Raw genomic sequence first — 22,598 nt, 5'->3', positions numbered from 1 at the left:
TTAAGGCCAGGCAGTTTGAGTATATGTTACCTTATCTCTAAAGGCAGCTGGATGGGCTTGTTAACAGAATATACTTCTAACAGAATATATATGCTCATAAAAAAAAGGGGCCATTGATCTAATGCCTTATTATAATACTACAGGCAATATTTTAAGGGAGTGAAAAGGTGAGGGAGTTGCAGCACTTGGAATAAAGAATTGTTTTCCTTCTAATCCACTGAGGATAGTGAAAATTTGTGACCAGCTAAAAACCATTTGAAGATGGACAAGAATCTTTATCTTGAATTAAAGACACTTGTCTGGAACATAACGGAGCTGGGATTGTTTCCCAGTGTGCTCTAATTTCTGGGGGTGCTTTGGCTAAATTGATTATTTTTTATGGTCATTAGATTTCCTGTCTGAAGAACAAGGGCCGTAATATTTCTTCTCTTTGTCTCACGTTTCCAGATTTTAAGCTTGCTGAAGCAAAAGAGTTATCTGTGTGTTATTTTGTGGTGTTTTTTCCCCCTTTGGTAATTGAATCTTACAGAATCATTCATACTGGACTAACTCAAGGTCACCTAATCTTGCCTCCTGTTCAGAGCAAGAGCAATGTTGAACTCCTGCCCTCTAGACACTTTTCTCATTGTAAATACTCATAATTGGACCAGCCATTTTACATGCCACCAGTGAAAGTTAGCTCTCAAAAGAACATATAGGACTTATTAGCATTATTGTACTGTTCTTGTTCCTTCAGGGAATGATGTACCTGGAAGAGAGGAGACTCGTTCACCGGGACTTGGCAGCCCGTAACGTCCTGGTGAAATCACCAAACCACGTGAAAATCACTGACTTTGGCTTGGCCAGGCTTCTGGAAGGGGATGAAAAGGAGTATAATGCTGATGGGGGAAAGGTGAGTGTCTGGAGGTAAATCTGCCATGCTGTGACAAACCTCCTGGAGTTACTCCTCACACCAGTGTGTCCCTGTGGGACTAAGAGAGTCTGTCAGTGCCTCGCAGAAGAACTCTGTTGTGAAAGCACACGCAAAAGATCCTCATTTTTTGCACAGGGAGCTCCTCCAGGCACTGAAATGTAATTGCACGAGCAGTTTTCACAATCAGAATTAGGTTTATTTCATGTGGTTCGGTTTGAGTCTTGTTTTGAATACTTCAATGAGTGATGGATGTTCTGGGGCATTCCTGCCCAGCCTCTTTCTCTGGACAGTACTCACCTCAATAACCCATTTTTCCAGACAAGTAATTTTTTGTGAAAACAAAAGGGAAGGCCACAGAACATGAGAATTTAGCTCTTCTATCACACTGGAAGAGCTTGCATATGTTATGTCTTGCATCCGCCACTCCAATACCATGCTGAATGCACTAAAAGACAGCTTGAAGATAATTTTGAAACCAGCCATTTCCCCCTATTACTTTCCAGCTAACCACACCACAGCCATGTAGTGCCTTACCTCATTTCTTCCAGCTTCAGATTAATGCATGATAAAATTCAGAAGGCAGTAAGTACATGGTGCTTCTGGCTGCTCCCTAAACATCTTGAAACTCCCCATTTCAATCTGTCACAGAATCCCAAAGGACTTGCTTCACCTGTCATTCCTTTTCCTGGATGTTCAGTTTGCTATCTGTGGATTTTTGTGCTCACTGGTGCCCTTGTCTGGGACGAACAGTTTGACGGAAAGCTGTTGCCAGTGTGTGCTGCTCTCCAGGATGAGCTGCTGCCCTTGGATCACCTGTGCAGGTGGAGAGTGAAGAGCTTGAGAGGGGAGCCACCAGTGTTTTCCCATTTCCCCATGGAAAGCAAGATGCCTCCTGGCAGGGAAGGTGGGGTTTTGGCAGCTTTCCCAGATTCCTTCATTTCTGTAATCCTCGGTAACCCCTCAGCCTCCTCCCTCCATCTGACAGTGATTGACAGAAAAAGAGCTGATCCTTGCAAACCAGCTATTCCCTGGCAGCTGTGGCTTGGACTTGTCACCCTGCTGAGAGCTCTAGAGCAGGATTTATGTCAGATGTACCACTTCCCAGGTCCAGAAAAGTATCCTGTGAAATCCAAAGGACATTGGCAGCATCAAGTTGTGTTGGGAGCATGCTAAGGGAGGTTCAGACCGAGCAATCAGAGGTTGTCAACAGAGGTGGTGCAGTTTCCATCCTTGAAGGTTTTCAAGTCCAGACTGGACAAACCTCTGAGTAACTTGGCCTAATCTCCCAGGCAGCTGGACCTGCTGTGAACCTGAGGTGGGACTAGAGGCCTCCTGAGTCACTTCCAACCTGAGTTATCCCATAATGAACAAGGCAGCTCTGCTCCTTCAGCAGCTGTTCACACCTGGAACACAGTGGCAATGGAAGCAAAGCACCTCTGCAGAGTTTAGTGGGGGAGGATGAACTGTCTTTGCAAGAGTTAAGGCAGCCTTTATTACAAGGTGCTATTTTTGCCATAACTCTATAGGTTGTGCTCATTAGTGAACTTCATGGAAGGTAGTTTCATAAGGCTTTGAATGAAGACACATCCTCTGCTTTCACACCCACCATCTGTTCAGCTTTTGCCTGCAGTTACTCATCCCTTTGGTTTATTCCAGTACCTCTTCCATAGCTCCAAGTTGGAGGCAACCCATACAAGTCCCTGCCAGGTAAAAATCTCCTGCTTGTTCATCAGAAATTCATCAGACTGCCAGGCTGTGCCTGCCAGGCCCAGCTCAGGAATGGGAAACACCATGAATCCCATGTGAACACAAAGTGGAGAGGGTGGGCTGTAATGCAGGAAGGTTTGGTTTGCCTGCACACCCTTCTCTGTCAGAAGAACAGGGTGATTCACTGCCACAGGAACCTGGGGCTGCTGCCTGGGGAGTAATTTAGTCTGGGGAGTAATTTTCTCATTGCAGTAATGATACAGAGAACTGGGGTGGCTGCATCTCTAACAAACATCAGGAGTTTACAATAAAGCACTGCAAATTCTCCTCATTGCCTGTTCACCATGAAGATGATGATGATGATGGTGAAGTGTTATGGTCACTGCATTTGTAACCTGGCCTCATGAGAGAACAGCTGAGACAGCAGTGTTGCTATTTCAGATCCCAGAGATTGCAAACTGTTAAGGAAAAAAAAAAGCTTCTGCATTCCATCTTCTCTGCTGCTCTTCAGATTCAGGGGAATTATATGAAATTTTTGCACCAGTCCCTCTTTATACAGGTTTGATGAAAAGAAGTTGTTCCACAACTTCTGAATCAGTAAATATCAGAAGGTCTGCAGGTAACTGGTTCATCTTTCTCACCTCCAAGTTTTAGGAGGCACAGCCCCATTCAAGAGGGAAGGAAAAGCCATTTCCTCTGGGGGATAGTGCTGCTTTTTTTTCAAGCTCACCCTTGAAGGAGGCAGGGAGGAAGTTGTTGTCTTCGTAGAGGATCTGTTTGCATTGTTTTAATAATGTATTTCTAAGGTTGCATTTCTCTTGTCCTTCCCTAGATGCCAATTAAGTGGATGGCTCTGGAGTGCATACACTACAGGAAATTTACCCATCAGAGTGATGTGTGGAGCTATGGTAAATCTTCACCTGATCAGTTTAAAAAGTTGTGTCTTTTAAAGCATTAAACCAAGTATGTTAAAGCTATCCTCTTTTCTCAAAGGAGTTAATTCCAGAGGCGTTTGCTCTTCAGGTTTTGGGCTTTTTTTTTGCCTTTAAATGTGTAACTCTAAGCAGGAATTGTTACTGTCTCCTGTGTTACTTCCCTGCTCACTGAAATATATTATCATGATGTTCCCTGCTGGGGTGAGTGCCTCAAGGTCTGGTCTGGTAGCAGTTTGGCTGATTATTATGACAGAAGAAGACCTCTTTCAGCTTAGCCACAGATTCATAAAAATACAGCTGCAGGTCACAATTTTCAGCAGTCTTTGAAAAGCTCAACTCTAAAAGCCATGAATGTCAAAAAACATTTTCAGGCTTATGGGACTTTCTCTACCTAGAGTCAGATAAAAGGGAATTTGTCATAATACAGGGCATATATGGCAAGAGGAAAAAAAAATAAAAGGAAGAGACAAGCTCTCCAAACTAACTAGAACAAGCATCTATTTAATTTCACAGATAACTTGGGAATTGGTGAGCTACACACACAAAGTCATATTTGAGAAATGAGGTGTTTGTTCAGTGTTGCTAATGGCTCTTCAGATGAGCTGTTTGCCACATCTGCTGAGGTCTCTGCCTGTTTATCTGCTATAACTATTACTAATAAAATCATTTATGCCTTTGTCAATGGAAATTTGCAGCAGTGTCTGGGGCTATGGAGTCCTGTTTGCATTTCCTTTTGCCATATCATTTTGAACCAAAAGGGTGTACAGCTCTATTCATTACTCACTTTTACCTGTGGGTAGCAGCAAAAGACACTGTTTGCTGTGGCTGGGTAGCTGCCCTCTTCTAGCCAGCTGAAAAAAAGCCTGAGAGAGTTCAACTGATCTTATAAAGCTGCTCTTTCTCTTCAAATTGTGTATACCCTGGATCACTCAGGAAAAAAAATAATATGCCTTCGTTCATGAAATTAATTTTAAATGCAGGAAGCCCAGAATATCTAAAATCAGAGAGTAAAGGACCATAAAAAATTAACAAGGAGATAAATGAGGGTGGAATAAATGTGATTTACTCATGTGGTGATTTTGCCCATCACTTTTCACATTAGAATGACAGTTGTCAAAATATGGTGCTGATCTGAGGCGTGCTTAAAATGACCTTTGCAACTCAAATAAAAGTTAAACAAAATGGTGTGAGAGCACCATTTTCAATATTTAAGATTCTGTCTGGACACAAATTATTTTACTTATGATATACCATCTTTATTTCCAGCTCTGAAGCCAAAACGAATCCTATGGCTTTTCAAAAAGAGAATTTTGGGTTTGTAGTACAGCACCACTGTAAACTCAGATCCATAAGATGATTTAGGGGAAAAAAATGATAGCAGTGGCTGTGAATGACTTAAAAAGAAAAGCCAGTGACCTAATGTTAGTCAGTGCTGTACCTTTGTGGGAAATTGATGCTCTAAGTTAGAGAACATCTGTGCTTTTTCCCCTTAAAATAATAGAGCAGATCAGGCATTCATTTCCCTTTTTGATAAAAGAGTGTGATGCCTTCTTTTGTTACTGCACCCAATTTACTTTACCAGCTTTCATTTGTCTCTCTTGTGTGCCTCAGGTCTATCATGCCATTTCTTACACCAATAAAAATGAGGGAAGCTGCTTTTCAAGATTACCACAAAGTGCTGTTTCACCATTTCCCACAGTTTTTAAGTGGCAGACCATCATGGTTTAAGCACAGATGGCAGCTAAGCACCGTGCAGCCACTGGCTCAACTCCTCCTGTCCCCTTAGTCCAAATTTTTCCAGGCACTGGTGAAGAAGAAGGGATTGCAGCCCAGAACTGGTCCAGAATACTCTGCTGTGAGAGATTGTGAGGGGATCTGAGTAGTGTGACCTCAAACACTGACGCTCTTTCTTCTGCCTAGGAGTCACCATCTGGGAGCTGATGACCTTTGGTGGGAAGCCATACGATGGAATCCCAACTCGAGAGATCCCTGACCTCTTGGAGAAGGGAGAGCGGCTGCCCCAGCCCCCCATCTGCACTATTGATGTTTATATGGTGATGGTGAAGTGTAAGGAATTGCCACTCTTGCTACCCTTATGCTCACTTCCAGAGGGACACTGGTTTAGAACATTTGCATGGGTGGTCTCTGACAGAGCTGGGAAACAGAGCAAGCTGCAAAACAAAAGCTTCCCAACATCCTGTAAATTCCATTTAAATACTGTCTGCACGTCTTTTGCAATTTTGCAATCGTTAGCCACGAAGGGCCCGGTTAGCTCAGCTCCTTATTACTGGCAGATGTTATCTCATGTATTTGCTGTGAAGTCAAAATTGTATGATTGTTATTGTAAACCCTTGTCATTTCCATGACAATTGATTCTGATGTAAAAAAGATAGTATTAAACATAATTATGGCACATGGATACCCAGCCAGAGAAGGCTGTGAGGAGAAATCCCGTTTCCAAATATTGAGGAAAGAAATCACGAATGTTTTATTGTTAGTAGCAAGAATGATGATTGCAATAGTAATAATAAAAAGTAAAATTAATAGAAGAAAAGCTACAGAGAGGATTATTTTTTATCATTCTAAGTCCACTACAAAAATTTATGAATATTTTTACTCTAGTAAAAAAGGAAAAAAAATCTTCTCATGGTTTCGTCCAACTTTTTTATCTCCGAGATACCCCCTCTAATGACAGTATCCTCCAAGGTTATGCTTCTAATTTAAAAAGAATTAGAAATATCTCTCTGATATTTCTGGCTTAATTTAAGTGAGATTAACATACAGACATCTCATCCATCATATATACTCCTTTCCCTTTTGCTTTGTACACAGAAGCCCTGGAAAAAAAAAAAGCGGAAAGGACAGCTAGAAGTAAATTAAGTATCTTCTGAAAGCAGTTGTAGTGTGCATGGAGGTGTGGAAATTAAATCATGCAAGGGCTTGGCTGAGTGCAAAAATGTCCCATCTGGTGAGACACATCCTTAATAAAAGTCAGTCAGTGCTGATATTTAAGTGTGCAAGATGGAGAAAATTACAAGGTGGTGTTGTGGTCTCCAGGACAGAGAGGAGCCCAGCAAATTAAGAAAAATTCCATGCAGTAAGGAACAATTTAGTCTGGCCAAAACCAGGTGTTCCCCATTTTATGCATCCTAGAATTCTAACTTTCCATTCTTCTGGGTTCTTTATCGCGACTTTTCTTTGGGACAGTGCGATCGAGCACTTCAAACTTGTGCATTTAAAAAATGATTCCCACCCTTGACACTGAACTGTTTTCTTTCTCATCTTTCATCCAGGCTGGATGATTGATGCTGACAGTCGGCCAAAATTCAAGGAGCTGGCTGCTGAATTCTCTAGAATGGCTCGAGACCCTCAGAGATACCTGGTAATTCAGGTAAGCAACACAGGGGTGGGAAAAAGAATTCTGTCTGTGACACCCAACCATTAGGGGTGTTGCCTGTGAGCCTTTTGAGGTTCAAGGTGCTCTTGAACCTAAAGCAAACAGTGACCACAGTGTGTAGAATGGACAGTGTCAGTACCTCAAAAATAAGAATATTAGTAACACAGCAGTCTGAAATTCATTTCCTGAGCTCGTGTTGATGAGTCTCTGGCTTTGTAAGCTGCTCAGTGCTCTTCATTCCCTCATGAAAACGGGGACAAATTTTGTCCATTGGCAGACAGTGGATCTATCTTTACACCAAGGGCTTCCTTGGTTCTAAAATTGGTTAGGCTGAGTCTTTTCCCTGCGCTGCTGAGATCACAAGCAGGATTCTTTTCACTGCCTAAACATGAAAGTTGCTTAGAAGACAGCGAGTTGTGTCACACTGGTACCTCTAATGCTAGGGAGGAGCTCCCCTCTCTGTTCTCCTTACACTCTGAGGGCTCTGGAGGCTTCACATCCCTGTGACAGGGTTATGAGGGGTTCATCCTTCATGGGTTTATCCCATGAATCTGCCCTGTGGCAGCAGGGTGACATCTGGCAAGTACAGGTATCTGGAGCTGGGTGTGCCTGAGTACAATTTCTAATTTAAAAATATTAAAATTAAAAATTTTGCCTGAGTACAATTTCTAATTTTAAAAAAATTAAAATTAAAAATTAAAAAAAAAAATTGAAACAGCCTATTTCTGTGGCAGCCTAGATCTGTGCTTGTGTTTATTACAGCTCAGACTGCAGCCACAGAATAAGTGTAAAGTTCTTAGGTAAGGGCCCAGTGTGTGAGCAGTTCAAAGGAAAATGAAAACTTAAAAGTGAGGTGATGGTGAAACTCCAGAGACCAGAGCATGGTTTGATCCAGGAAATGATATTCTCCTGCTCTGTCTCATGCTGTAGCTGCTCCACATCATGGAGCACAGGACAGAGGTGCTCCTCAGCTTCACACTGATGTAAGAACTCCTGGTGGGAGAGCCTCCAGAAGTGCAGCCAGAGCCACTTTACGTCTCCCAGAAAAAGATTAAAAGATTTTGTTCGACAGGACACGTTTCCTTACTCCAAATACCTCTTTCCCCTGTTTCTCCCCCTGCCCTGCATGGTCTGGTGGATGTTTCATCTCTCTCACATCCTGCAGAACTTTCCATACAGATAGGAGGGAAATCTACCCTCTAAGCCCCTCTGAGTACAAATTGAAATAAAGCAAACATCCTGACACAACAGTTTCCTTGTTATTCCCCACCCCTCTTATTTGACCCTAAATAGCTGAGATATTTCACAAAATATGTCAGAACTTGGGTAAGAAACTGATCTTGTATGGGAAAAAGAGAGAAGAAAGAATAAAAGCTCAATCACAAGAATGCCAGAAACATGGTTTTGCTTGATTCATGCAGTTACTCCCTTTTTGTCATCATATTCCCAGTAAAAAAAGCAAAAACCAAAACAAAACAACAAAACAAACCCACAAATTATGTGGATATAGTGCTTTTGGACAAACAAAGCAGCATGTGTGGTCCCTGCAGCCTGGCTGCCAGGGCATTAGGAAGGCTGAAATTCTCTCTTTGGGAAATTAATCCACCTTTTGATGTTTTTCCTCTCTCAATAAAATCTGTTTAGGGAGATGATCGTATGAAGCTCCCAAGCCCAAATGACAGCAAGTTCTTCCAAAATCTCCTTGATGAGGAAGACCTGGAAGATATGATGGATGCTGAAGAGTATCTTGTTCCTCAAGCCTTCAACATTCCTCCTCCCATCTACACCTCCAGGACAAGAATTGATTCCAACAGGGTAAGAGCAAGCTCTGACTGAAAATATTGGTTATTATAAAAGCACAGGTGGAGATTTAAGCACACCAATGAAACACAGGCCAGCACTGCCTTGGGAATTACAAGCCCCCATTGTGAGGAGAGTGGCTATAAAAATGTTGTCACTGGGCTCCCTGTTCCCAGGGAGTTGTGCCTTGCTGAATACTAAATTAATAGTCCAGCCTTGAGTGAACAAAGGCTCAGCTTGAGCTGCCTGCCCTGAAAGCACAGCTGAGGCTCCTGAAGTCCAGCAGCGCTGTGTCTGCGCTGTGCTGTGCCCAGGAAGTCCACAGCCCTGGTGCTGCCATCCTGTTGTCTTGGCAGGGCTGCCACTGATGTGGCTGAGGGGCAGCTGGAGTATGCAGATAATGTAGCTCTTGTGTCTGGAGCCAGATTTTCAAGCCAGCCCCTTTTCCTGTTGGCAGGCGATGCTTTGGTACCTCCCCTTCCCAAATGTGTTTGTGCTGAGCACATGGCAGATGTTGGCAGGCTGATCCTTGCACCCTCCCTGGCAGGGAGGAAATGCTCTTCATTGTACAGGGGGACCTGAGGCACAGAGAGTGCTCAGGGGGGATCCAGCTGACACAACTCCAGCCATCTAAGGGATAGGGACACCACCTAAGAGGCCCCCAGAGTTCATTTTGTGTTACTGGGTGAACATTGCTGCCCACCATGGGGCATTTCCAGTAGGGTAAGGCACTTTCTGGAGATGTCTTTCTCTATCCACTAACTCCTGACAGCTGCAGAGCAGTCTCAGCCCTGCTGTGTGAGCTCTGGGGTGTTGAACCCTGTCCCACACGTCTGTGCCCTGCTGCAGGTGAGGAGCCAGGTCAGATGTGTCTGGAATCAGCTTTCCCTCCTCAACAGGTCTGACCTCTGCCTCTTCCTGTGCCTGGCTCCAGCCTTTTCACAGCTCAGTTGTCACCCCTCTCACACAGCTAAGAGGTGGTGAAAGCATTACTAATGTGAGGGCATTCACAGGGGCAATCAGGTGTGTTTTAACTAGGGCCTAGCCACAGATCAAATATTTAGTCCCTTTGAAATGCTGATGTTTATTCCTCACGGTTTAGAACCTTTTGGACAGTTATCCGAGGCTGAGGTAGTTCCAAGTTCATAGCCAGGTGTGAACTGATTATTAGCATGTGAGATGGGAGAGGTGAGTGATAAGTGGATAATCTGAGCCAGGAGCCATGCTCTGGCCATACCCCACAGGGAGCTCCTTACCCTCTCCTGAGGAAATCAGTGCTTTCTGGCAATAAAAAGGACAAAATCTGATCCTAATAGTCACGTTGGAAGGAAATTGTTGCTGTTTTAAAGGCGAGGAAACTGGAGATGTCTGGATTCATGTAGCATTTATCCTGCATCACTGAAAGACAGTGAATGATTTAGCAATAAGTGAGAAACTTTCTTTTTGTGGCTCCAAGAGTTAATTGATGGTGATCTGAGATGAGTCAGGTTTACCACTAGCTGTCTCTGGATAGGTTTCCTTTCCTGCTAACTTCTGAGGAAAGAAGGGGAGGACAGCAGCTACTTTTGGAAGGTATTCACTGTCACAGGGATGTAAATCCCTGGAGCTTGGTTTGACACAGTGGAGCACTGCCATTTACACCAGCACAGGGCTCAGAGGCCAGGGCCTGGCAATTTGGGTTTGCTAAATTCATCTCACTCCCATATTTGCTGGAAACACTGGGACACATATAAAGGAGAAAAGCTTAGTAGAAAAATGTCCTTGCTTTTTCAACAGCTCTTTTTGCCCTCTGCCTTTGGTACCAGCCCAGTAGAGGAGCCCAGTAGAGCTGAGGGAATTCCAATAAAAATCCTAGAGCTAATATTCTGGAAGATTCATTTACAACGTGGTCACTGGGATATTCATGGAATGAAAACACAAGCATTTATTTTTATTATCATTAGTGCTGGTGTTATTATATGAAAATGCAAATAACTTTCACAAAGCCTTTTCCCAACTTCAAAGCACACCATTGCAGCTACTTGCACACATGTGATCTCCTTGAAATCAGCAGAGCTGCAGAAAGCAGAAAAGCTCCCAGGCCTTATTTTTGCCATACAGAGAGACTCCATCACATTCCTGACGTGACACCTCCTTTCCTCAGCTCACAATTTCCCACCTTGGTTTGAAACTGTGATCTTGTACCACTAAAGACAGTGGGAGCTTTGCTTTGCAATTCAATTTAACAACAGTAAGAAGACTCTATCCTCTTCACAGTAGCTCCTTTTGCTGGGAATTTTTCTCTGGCATTGTACAACAGTCTAAGATTTAAACAAAGCTGGAATCACCCTTTGCCAAAAGTTTTCAGTTTGTGAGCCAAGCTGTCTGACCCAGATGAGACAGAGAGGTCAGAGAGGGCCAAGCTGGAAGCCCTGCACCATCGTAGCACTCCTGCTTTCCTGTGCAGACAGGTGTTTTCTGGAGGTAATTCATGAATGCAGAAAGCCACATACATTTCTGTTGCCTTTGTGCAGCACTCAGTTTCTTGTCACATTAACTGTTTTTTTAGTGAAGATTGATTTAAACATGACACAGTTGCTCCTTTAAGGTAGCAGTGCATCTGCTGTGCATAGTTCAGTACAGATGGATGTCAGCTGCAGGAATCACACGGAACTGAAATGCTGTCAGAGCTCCCTATCTGCACTTGTCTGGCTCTGCCTAGGTGTTTCCTTTGGATAGTCTGTTGTTTGTGCTTGTTTGGCAGAGTGCATATTGATACTACACAAACCCATGAGAGTGCTGCTGCAGCCATGGACACCGAAGGAATGGACACAGCTCACAGCTGTGCTCACTCTGTCTGGCAAACTGCATTGTGTGGGACACTGTGAGGCAGCTTGGTGAAGGAAAACACACAGCTAAGAGCCACATGATCTCCAGGCCATTTTCAGGGCTAAGAAGCATGAAAGATCCTTTACCTCAGCTGTTCCAGTGGCAGTGTTAGTGAGCAAGGGGTGAGGCAGGGCACTGTGCTCCTTCTCTTTGCTGGCAGTGTTGGTTGAACGCTCCAGCAGCACGGCTCCATGGGGACAGAAGAGGGCAGGAAGAAAGCAAGGAGATCATGAACCTTCTTACACATAGGCTTTGAAGTCAAGGAATGAAGAACAGGAGCATTTACTTTCTCAGGGAAGCCCTGAAGTTTCCCTGTGGCGGTGGCAGGTCTGAGTCCTTGCAGCCTCTTGGTGGGAGAGGCACCACTGGAGGAGGTTTGTGTAAAACACTCCTGCCCACGGGAAGAAAAGAGCCATTTGGATGTGCATCAGCACCACAGATGCTGGGTAGAAGACTGGAGAGAGGGAGGGCTTCTGGGAAGTTGCCAGCTCCCCAGGAAGCCTCACACCCTTCTTCCTCCAGGGCTTACACAGATTTATGAAGCTGCAAGGCTCAGACACAGCTTTTCCATCACATCCACACTGGCTCCATGCTGGCACATCCTTGGGACCTACCTGTGCTGCTGGGAGCCCTGCACAGGCTCTGACCCTTAACAGTGGCCTCTGTTGTGAAGTCCACTCTGAGACTGCTGCAGCTTTTAAATAAAAGTTACCATCCTAAGCTAAATTGAATTATTTCATTGGATCTGAAACTCTTCAGTTGCAATTTTGTCTCTGGCTTTTTCCAGTTTTTATTTTCCACTGTCTAGAGACACTCCAGAAAACCAGAGTTTGAGAAGCTCTGTGCTTCTGAGAGATAAGCTGAATCCTGGGCAGTGTTTCCAGGAGCACGGGACCCCAGCTAGCGCTCGAGTGTCCTGCATTCACATCCATTAGATGATTCATTCAGGTATTTGTAATGAGTGCTGTCCTGTGTGTGCAGAGATAATGCTAATACAGCAAGCACTCTCTGTGCCCCACCATGCTTTCTGCTCTAAATCCTTGGCTAATTCCTGATGAAAACTGTCTATGCTGTTTATTACTCACAGATTCTGTCCTTGTAATTTTGTTCCATACACTTTATATCATGGAAGCACCTGCAGACCCTGCAATTAAATATCAAGCAATTTTTTTTCAGAGATGTCTCATCCATATGTCCATGGAGACTATCCTGCTTGGCTGAAGCAGACTGTGGGACACTGGAAGCCAATTTTCAGTTCTCTGAGCAGTATCTTAGGTCTGGTAGTGCAGCATCCTTGTCCCTTGGCGAAGCCAGGAGGGAGTCATGGTTTGACCATGATTCCTCTTGTGTGGCAGCACCTGCTCCCCATTTCTTTTCCTCTAAGAGAAGGCAATTAAGTGTTCCTGCCCAAGTAATTTCTCCAGGTATGTCCTGGCCCCATGGGACTGATGGCAATAAAACTGCTTCCTCTTGAAGTTAATCCAAAATGTATGTGAAGAGAAATCCAGCCTACATGGAGCCATTAAAAGCATTTTGTCCAAACTTCTGGCATAGCACAGACAAGAGTCTCTTGTCTCTTAATTTCTGCATCAAGTGCAGAAATTCTATTTGGGGTGGAGTTTGTCTTTCAGAAAGGTTGTCTTGATTGTATCAGGTGGGATGGAAAATACATCAGAGTTTCACTGGGCAATTAATGCTGACTTTTCAGCAGGGTTTGGATTCTGCTCCTGCCTGCCATGAACTTTCTTGTGCTAGATTTAAGGAGCTTCCAGCTACAAGAAATCTCTGGTTATCATGGTATGATTCTTGGGGTGTCTTGTGCAGGGCCATGAGCTGCACTCAGTGATCCTTGTGAGTCCCTTCCAGTTCAGGATATTCTGTGATTGTCTGATTCTTCTGCTTAAAAGGCTAAACAGGATATTACCATTTGTATGTGTTTGCTGTTAAGTGATGACAACACAGATGTCTTTTTTTAAAAATCTGTTTGTGGTGTTTGCCATCTTTCTGCTTCTGCAGTATCTTCCCTAAAAAATAATATGACCAAATCCTCCCCTAAATTTGATACCTCTTAGGGCAGTCTCTCAGGCTGTGGTCTTCTTTAATTATTTCTATCCCTTTTCTTTAATTGCTGCTCCTTAAAAGGTGATCAAAAACTTCCTGAAAATCTTAGTAGTCATTTTTTTGCCTCTGTCACTTCCTTATGCAAGTGTGGCAATAAAATCTCCAATGCCAGAACAGATGGTCTTGTAAACGAACTAGACATTGATGGAAAGCATTTGACAGTGTTTCAGATGATTACACTGAGTAACTCTGTGTTAGCTCTCTTGCTTCTTTAAAACTGCATGATTACTTAGAGAAGTTTGTATGAAGCCCTTCTGTGTGTCTTTTGCTAAACACTACATTTTGTGTATTTCCCTAAGAGAGTCTAGGCCACTGGCTGCATTTACTGCCTTCAGACCTTTAGGGTAATTCTGAAAGTCCACCAAGCCTCCTTTCAAGAGCTCCAATTCCCATTTTCTGCCTTCCTAAATTTTAATGACATTCTGGTGGTAGGAGGCTCCTGTCTGTTCTGCTCTGCCTTTTGCATTAAGCACTTCCCAGGAGCTGTTAGTGTTTAGTTGGTGTCTGGCACACCATCACGAGCATTTTACCTGTTTACTTTTTTTCTTCTGGAAAATTCTTCTGGGTCTACTTTCTAGTCTTTGTTGAAAGTGTGGATAGCACCAGGCCAACCTTGTCCATGAAAAGCAGGAGATGAACCAAGACTAATACTAGTCAACCTAATTTCATTGCTCAGGGTGAAGAAGTACTGAGAATAAGCATGAAAAAATACACTGTAAAATATATTACAAGAAAAATTACTTTGGTATTTTACATAAAAAAAGGAAAGCTCATTACAAAATAAGCATATCTAGAACGTGTGTATTTGTATGTACACCTTTGTAAAACATGCTAGGCTTGCTAGAGGAGAAAGGAAAAAAAATCACAGGAAGGACTCAAATGGAATAGATGATTCCTGGGTCTTCACAGAGAATTCTTTCAAAGTGCTGTATGGCCATTAGTTTCTTGCTTTTCAGCCAGGCTGGCTGAAATCAGTGATATGTCTCAAGGAGTAAACCCTTCTCAGCCTGAACTGATTATCAGGACCAACTGGTCAAATTAACCCATGATTTTGCAGGGAAGTGCCTTAAAACAGGGCTTTTTTAATGCATTAGCTATTTCCTGCCACATTCAGGCTTCTGTATTCAGGCATACAGCTTTACAGTCAGGCATAAAGAGCTAGAGACTTTCCTAAAGCACTGAATGGTATTTTGGCTTCTACAGATTTTGGGATGGATTAATAACAAAATCACCACCTCACAGTACTTCCTGCAAGCTCCATGGAATCAGTGGGAGAGGCTGTAGCTGTGTGTTGTGTTGCTTCCATCCTTGATGCATGGCATGTAAATTCACTGAGCTTTAATATAAACTGGTTTAAAATCAGGCAGCATCTGCTTGATCCATGAATAGCTGCTGGCTGTGTTAACAGTAGAGAGAGCTCACAGCTGATCCATTTTCTTTTATATCCTGAAAAGAAAAAGTCAATACATATAAAAAAAGTAATAAATATTTTTACACTGCACTGATGAGGCATTCTTGGAAAACAGCAAGCTAAACAACTCTACATAATTCAGTAGATGGAAAAGTGGACTGAGAGTCAGGAAATAATTATGAGAACTGGGAGAAAATTTTCCTTCTGTGACGAGATGCGAAGCAGAAATTGTTAGTGGAAAATATCCATGTGTGAGGAACACTGTCTGTGGTTTTCTTAAAATAATAAAAGCACATAAAAAATACAAGGGGGGCACGATTTGCAGGTGCACCAGGCAGAGCTGCAGGGAGCTGCCCCTTAAACACCAGTCTGGCCCCCCAGGATGGAGAGTGCTCAGTGTCCCAGGGCAGTGGGACTCCTGGGATAATGCTTTGAGAGGACTCCCAGGTGGCAGGAGGACTACAGAGCAACCAATAAAATAAATACTAAATACTGTACCTTCTAAACATAGATGCAATGGAGCTAAATGCCAGCACAGCCTAAAAAATGCCCTTTGTTAGCCAGAGTAAAGAGTCTGCCTTTCCTCTTGGATGCTGCGGGAGGGGAAAATAATTCTCAAAGCTATAAAAAGACTCTCCAAAAGATGCAGTTGGGAGAAGTGGGAGGAGGCACAGATGAAGTGTAGATTTAGAATGTTGAAAAATGATTATTTTATCCAAATCAGCTGGATGGTTAGTTCTTTTAGACTATTATTGCCACCAGAACCTCAGCCCTGCTCTAAATCAACTCAGCATTTCATCAAGAAGCCTATTCTTTGCTTTAAGAGACCAAGAGGGCACAATTATGGGTTTCTTTTCCCCCTTGCATAATAAAATTGGGAGATTATCATCAAGTTTCTATTCAGATTTTAGGAAGGCTTTTTTATTTTATTTTTAAAACCCATCTTTGTCTGTAAAAGCTCCCTGTTCAGGCCAGCATGTGGCAATGATTACTGCTGTAAAGGCTTCGATGGAGATGTGCTCTATTTCATTCTCAATGAGGGTTGATGGCATTTTGAGAGGCTCAGAATATCCTTTGATTACTGTGTAAAACAGGCTGGGGAAGATGGCAGTGCAGCCTGCACATAGGAGGGGGCTGCTGCTCCTCCCAGGATCGCTCATCAAGTTTCTTTTGTGCCTTTTTTTTTTTTATTTTTTTTTTTTGTCTTCCATGTCACAATCAAAAATCATGGGTGTGTTGTGGTTTTGGTCCTGTTCTCCATCCTTTCCCTGTTTTGGGATTTGAAGCTTGAGGTTTGTACAGAAAAGGAGATGCTGCTGGTCCTGTGTTTTGGAGCAGGAGCAGTGCTGACCCCTCTGTCCCACAGGGAATTGTTAGGACAGGTGGGAAATGGTACCACATCCCTTTCAAATTGTGGGGAATTGGCTCAGTGTTAAAAGGTGCCATTTACTGTAAAGTGTCTTGGGGAGTGTATTAAAAAGGAGAGTGACAGAAAGCTAGCTGTGGGTGACAGGAAGGATGGGGGAGTCAAGGAGATTGAAAGGAAAAGACAGGCAATGCCAGCAGTCTCTCTTCCTGCTCTGCCCTCTGACACTCAGGTGCATTAACACAAAGTAAAAGGTGAAGGGAGTCCTTGTGTCTCCATTCCTGTGTCATGCTTAGATCAAAGTGCATTTTGTGCCAGCTGAAATCTGCTTGCCAGCCCCTCTGAAGGCAGGAAGGATGCAGGTTTCTGAAGTCCAGAGAACAGGTGGGTTTCCAAGCCTTTGGTGCCATACAGCTGGAGAATGCTTTTCTTTCCAGCCCAGGTATCAGGCTCAAAGAGATGAGGCTACAGAAAAGCATTTCACCCACCTTTTCCTGTCAATGTAGCTGGATACCGAGTTTTGTGCCCAGATTGTGCATCTCTTAAGAAATTACTTTCATTGGCAGTGTAGTCATCTTTGGCTTCTCTACTTGAAGGGTTAGACTGAAAATAAATGGTTTATATCTGGTATTTTCCAGTAACAGCACAGGAAATACTTTGTGCTGTGTATAGGTATGTTTCCCACAGCACTATGCCAAGATTTTGTTTTTGATAAATGCCATTTACTGTTCACAGTCCAGACTAAATTACTCCTAGAAGGCAGTTTGGGTATCCCTACCATATGGACTGCTCTAAAAGAGTTAGCAAGTATGAAAACACACAGATGTTATGAGACAAAATTATGCAAGAGAAAGTGGTGATGACTTATCTGAAGCTAAGAAGTTGGTCAGGGCTGACCTGAACCCAGGGGGCCACTGAAACATCCACACTGACTTTGGGCAGGTTCAGGGATGTCTTCAATCCACCATTCTGCCAGGACATGGGCTGGCATATCCAGCTGACACAGGCAGCCCATGGGAGCTGAGTCAGAGCTCTGTCCTGTCCTCTGGCAAACACCATCCAGAAAAAGCTTAGGGGTAGAAAAATACTTAATCTTTGTTTCTTTTATTTATTTTTTTCCCCTTGCTGATCTAAGCTGGATGTTTTGTGTCTCGACTGTAGAAGGAGCAGTTGTTGGAGACCGGAGCAAGCACTTGATTCAGACTGATGTCTATATTGTTTCTATACTTGTAATCAACATTTAAGTTAAAACATGTGACACATTCTGAGAAAAGGTACTGCTGGAAAAGGGGCTGGAATAATTTCCCATAAAGATTCCCTGATTCCCAACCTTATGGCCAAGGAATGCCAGGCTTGTGTCAGGTGCTGTGAGCTGTAGGGATGGGTATGCTTGAACCTTAACAGCCCAGGCAGGTGTCTAATCCTTTCTTTTTATATAGGACCCTTCTCTGAGCAGGGACTGGGATCAGAAACCCCTAGAGGTCTGCAAAACCTTCTAGCAATTACTATAAGAACAGCATTCCATTTCTATTTAACATCACCCAGTGATCTCATGGTGTGTGTTTTTTCCTTTGATTTTCATCTCAGAAATGTTTGCTGTCTGGAGCAGAGCAGAGTAATCTGCAAATTCTCTGGAAGCAGCACTGCAGCCAAGCAGAGGTGGCTGTTCTCCTGGAATGGTCTTTCCTATTTGAATTTCAGTTTGGATCAGCTGTAAATACCAGGCTGCTCCCTTGGAATGTAGCTGGAGTTTGCTCGGGGGCTGGAGGGATGCTGCACTGTGTGCTCTGCCTGCAGCCCCACCAGACCATCCCAAAACATTATCCAGATCCACTCCCATAAATCAGCCACCCTTCCTGGAGAGCTGCTGAAATTTTGGTGCTCGCAGCAAGGTCTCACGTATCACGATGCCTTGGTTTGGTGACTGGAGCTGGGCACTCCCTTGGTTTGAAATGAGGTGAAGAGTTTCCAGGGGAAGGAGGAGAGTGAGTTGTTTCTGGGAGCACACAGGACTGATGAAAGGTACAAAGAGGTGTTGCTCAAAGCAGGTGAGCACTGGGTTGCCTGAGGCATGGAGCACCCTGAACAGGACTGGGGAGCAGCATCCCAGTGAGAAGGCTGGAGTGTTTTACTCCTGTGTTTGGTACTTTTTGTGTAGGAGAGCAGAAGGAGAGGAGGAAGGAACTGGGTTTTATGCACTTTGGGCAGTATCAGAGTGGCTTCAAGCATGTGTGTACATTCATGCTGGAAAAAGACTTGCCTTTAGCAGAGAAAAATCTTTCAGTCCTGTGAGTTTAAGAGCAAGAAACAACAATGATTGTGCAACCCTATCAGCATTTCTGTGGGTGGCCAGGAAAACCAGCTCTGCAGTGGAAGGGAGCTGGACCCAATAAGGCTTTGATTTCATTACAGTTTAAGATGCAGCCAGAAAATATTATGTCCCTGCTATAAAGGAGATATTTACCTTTAGGAGATTTTAGAGGCAAGGAATTGGAAAATGAAATTAATGAATAGAAAGCAATAACACAAGCCAATATTCACAGAAATGTTATTTACCACTCCTTGATCAGGGCTCATTTTATACAAACATTGGCTGATATAACAGCTGATGTGTCACTGGTATTTATACCAGAAGGCCTTGGAAAAAGGCCTGAGGAGACATTTTCTTGGGTTTTATTCTTTCTCTGCTCTGTCATGTTTTTGGCTAAAATTCAATCATGTGGTGTACAGGATGAAATCTTGGGCATTTCTGAGGAGGGCTGCTTGTGGGCAGTTAAAAAAGTGAGGCTCCTTCTGGAGTGTGATGAGTTCCTCTGTCAATGGATGTTAATGGATATAACACACATTAAACCATCAAAAGGGAGCCAGTATACATTTATTTTTATTTTTTTTTTAGTGTACAAGCTGAGCTTTCTTAAGTAGGCTTATTCAGTGAGGTCTTTGAGCAACCAGCCACTAAGGTCTCTGTCTATCTCAAAAAGACAGAGATGATAATTCTGGTGAGTCTTTTAGGATCAGAAATCCAAAGTACTAGAGCTTTTCAGTAAAGGGAAAACTGCTGGTTTTTTTCAAGGTAGTATTTTAAATGCAAAAACAACAACTCCTCCCCCTCCAAAAATCAACAAAGTAAATTGGATTGCACATACAGAACAAGATATTTATGTTTCACCTGGTAAAATCCAAATATATTTTCTTCTCACAGTGTGATTCATGTCCTGACCAATAAGAGTTGTCTGAGGGTAATCTTGGAACCCTGCAAAATTATGACCTCACATTGCAATTGCCAGCCCATTTAGGGACACTTAAACAATTGTATTAAATTTTCAAGCCAAGTAAATGGCACCAGAGCTTTTTCCTTTGCCTCCTGTTTTAATGGAGCAGTGGCCACAGGGTATCAGCTCATGGGGAAAAACAGTAAAGAAGTAAAAAAATGTGCAGGCAGCAGTGTTGGGGAAGAGCCACGTGCAAGGTTCTGCAGTAAGGGCTGTTGCAAGACAGATGTGTTTAGTACAGCACTAAAGGGGAGGCATGAAAAAACACAATTATAGTGATCTTAGCTGGCAGGTCACTGACTGGAGAGGCTCTTGTCAGCAAAAATAGCAACAAACACATCAATGGCAGTCCATTGTCTCCTGACATCCTGGGACAGGGCTGTGCTAAGAGGGCCTGTTGCTGAGTTGTTATAGTTGCAGAGTATGGATTTAAATATTATCCTCACAGCCAAGAGGACCTAAAGATAGGATGGCAGGTTTAGCCTTTTGTGCTGAGGATGGAGCACAGCCCACAGACACAATAATGTGGCCATCCTAGTATTTTTTTAAGCTGCTGATCTTCTAAACTTTTACTGGCAGAGGGTTATAGCCCTGTGTGCAGAAGTCAAGCCTATCAGTAAAAGACACTTTTCTATGTTGTCATCAAGGCATCAGTGACAGAAGTGAACTGAAAGGACTTCAAAGACAGCTCTGCCCTTTTTCATCCAGAATCAGTGAACCAACCTTGGAAGTTCCCTGTGTGGAAACAGGGAGATGCAAATGAGAGGGGTGTGATGCATCCCAGTGTGGCTTTTGTGGACATCTTTCATAACTTCCACTGAAGGCCTTCAAATAAAGATCCGCTCTTATATGACCTCCTTATTAAAATTACCTCGAGTTTCATTTCCAGGTTGAGAAAAAAGCAACAGTGCAGTGTCTCAGAGCCGTCAGGAGGGCTTTAAAGTAGCATCTGCCGGGCTCAGGAGATTTTTTTATCCATTTGTCTAACACATTCTGCATTGTAGCCTGTCATTGCCCATGTGTCATTACAAGTAGACTGTAAATCTGGAGGGGTTTGGAGGTAATCACAGTAGTTCCAGTTTTCAAGGTGTTCCCTGATTCAACAGACCTTCCCAATTGTCCAAAATAATCCTCTTGCACAAGCAACTTGCAAAGTCTATATTCAGTGCTGCTGGTGTCTGTTCCCTTTTAAAAAGTAACATCTGGTGAAGTGTCTTATGTTCCATCTTCTTTTATGGCCTTCCCTCGCAGTGAGCCCAGGTGGGATCAGTGGCTCTGTCTAACACTGGTGAGACACAGCTTGTTTTTGGGGGTGGGGCATTTGCCCTGACTGAATTTGAATTTTGGCTCAGGTTAGGAAATCTGACTGATGTGCGTGTTTCAATTAGCTCACACAGCTCATGTGACTTGTTTCATTCATGTGGCTTCCTATTATGTATCCATCACCCATTTTTCTTTCTATTAGAGTGAAATTGGACACAGCCCTCCTGCCTACACCCCTATGTCAGGAGTAAGTATTTCACATTCAGCCTTCATCCTTTAGGCTTTCCTCCTTTCTTCACTACATTTTTTTTCTTTTTCAAACTCCTTTTTCTTTCATAAATGACCCAAAAGCCAATAGCTAATGAAGTGTATACATAAGGAATCAAACAGTTAAGATCTCCAGACTCAGCCTGGATTTGTGTGCAAACTCTAGGGATCCACACCCAAAACTCTGACAACTTTTCTTGAAAAAGCATTTAGGTAAAAGCCTTGGATGAATCTGTACATATTTCCTTCCTATCTATAGCTCAGGATGTTGAAAGTCCTTTGCATGCTTGTGCTGGCAAGCAAAATGATAGGTTTTGTTGAACCATTGAATTTAGGTGCCAACACAAACCTAGGTCAGCAGCCTGAAATGCACTTCCTGACAGAATTGCACATGGTGTGGGTGACCCCATGATTCTCACCACAGGACACACTAAAAGTATCACCCAGGAATAAACAGAGATGATTATCCCCCGTCAGGAGGAGATTTCCCAAACATGAGGATTAAAGGGCTTTAATCAGCAATCAGGGGAGGTTCCCAGAGTAATAAAAGAAACACCACCTTCCCCTCTTGCAGCTGTGTGTGTCCAGCCTCCACATGCCCGGTAGGAAAAAATTTTCCCACCCCATTTCCATCCCCACGGCGCACCACTGTGCAGACAGATGCTCCGTGGGTCCACAGCAAAGCCTGGAGGCGCAGGATGGGCAGGGCAGGCACAGGAGGCACAGGCATGGCTTGCTGCTGAAGCTTCTCCCCTTGGGAGCCTCCTTTCCCACTGAGCTGTGCTCTCTCTCTGCCTACAGAACCAGTTTGTATACCGGGATGGTGGCTACGCTGCCGAGGTGCCGATGCCGTACAGGGCTCCAGGCTGCATCATTCCAGAGGCCCCAGCCGCTCAAGGGGCCACAGCAGAGATCTTTGAAGACACTTGCTGCAATGGCACGATGCAGAAACAGGTGGCAACCCTGGCAAAAGAGGACAGCAGCACCCAGAGGTACAGCGCCGACCCCACCGTCTTCATTCCCGAGCGGGTCGTGCGGGGAGAGCTGGATGAGGATGGGTACATGACACCGATGCGAGACAAACCTAAAACAGGTAAAATATTGGCTTTCCACAGAGGCTCCTGCTCTAGCCTGGCTGGATTTATTCTCTTTGTACATCAGCAGCTTTTCATCAAAAATGGCTTTATTTAGTTACCCATCAAGGTTGAAGCATTCTGACTAGATTAATATTCCTTTACGCGGGGATTTGGTTTTCTCTCCTTAATTTTCTACTTTGAA

General features: G+C 43.6%; 1 protein-coding gene across 1 annotated transcript in view; it reads left to right on the top strand.

The window, feature by feature from the left end:
- The window catches only part of ERBB4 (erb-b2 receptor tyrosine kinase 4), a 337,006-nt gene that overhangs the window by 304,347 nt on the left and 10,061 nt on the right, over nucleotides 1-22,598 (top strand). The window contains exons 21-26 of the mRNA XM_014257738.2: nucleotides 737-892; nucleotides 3,453-3,528; nucleotides 5,476-5,622; nucleotides 6,849-6,946; nucleotides 8,597-8,767; nucleotides 22,122-22,413. Of these exons, the coding sequence (XP_014113213.1) occupies nucleotides 737-892; nucleotides 3,453-3,528; nucleotides 5,476-5,622; nucleotides 6,849-6,946; nucleotides 8,597-8,767; nucleotides 22,122-22,413 (940 nt within the window). The remainder of the gene's footprint in view (nucleotides 1-736; nucleotides 893-3,452; nucleotides 3,529-5,475; nucleotides 5,623-6,848; nucleotides 6,947-8,596; nucleotides 8,768-22,121; nucleotides 22,414-22,598) is intronic.

Source organism: Pseudopodoces humilis, chromosome 8 (assembly GCF_049639895.1).
Source record: "Pseudopodoces humilis isolate 2021_Gansu_Grassland_sample_001 chromosome 8, ASM4963989v1, whole genome shotgun sequence".
Classification (NCBI taxonomy): Eukaryota; Metazoa; Chordata; class Aves; order Passeriformes; family Paridae; genus Pseudopodoces; species Pseudopodoces humilis.
Note: the sequence above shows the minus strand (reverse complement) of the source record. Positions and strands in the feature narration are given on the sequence as shown.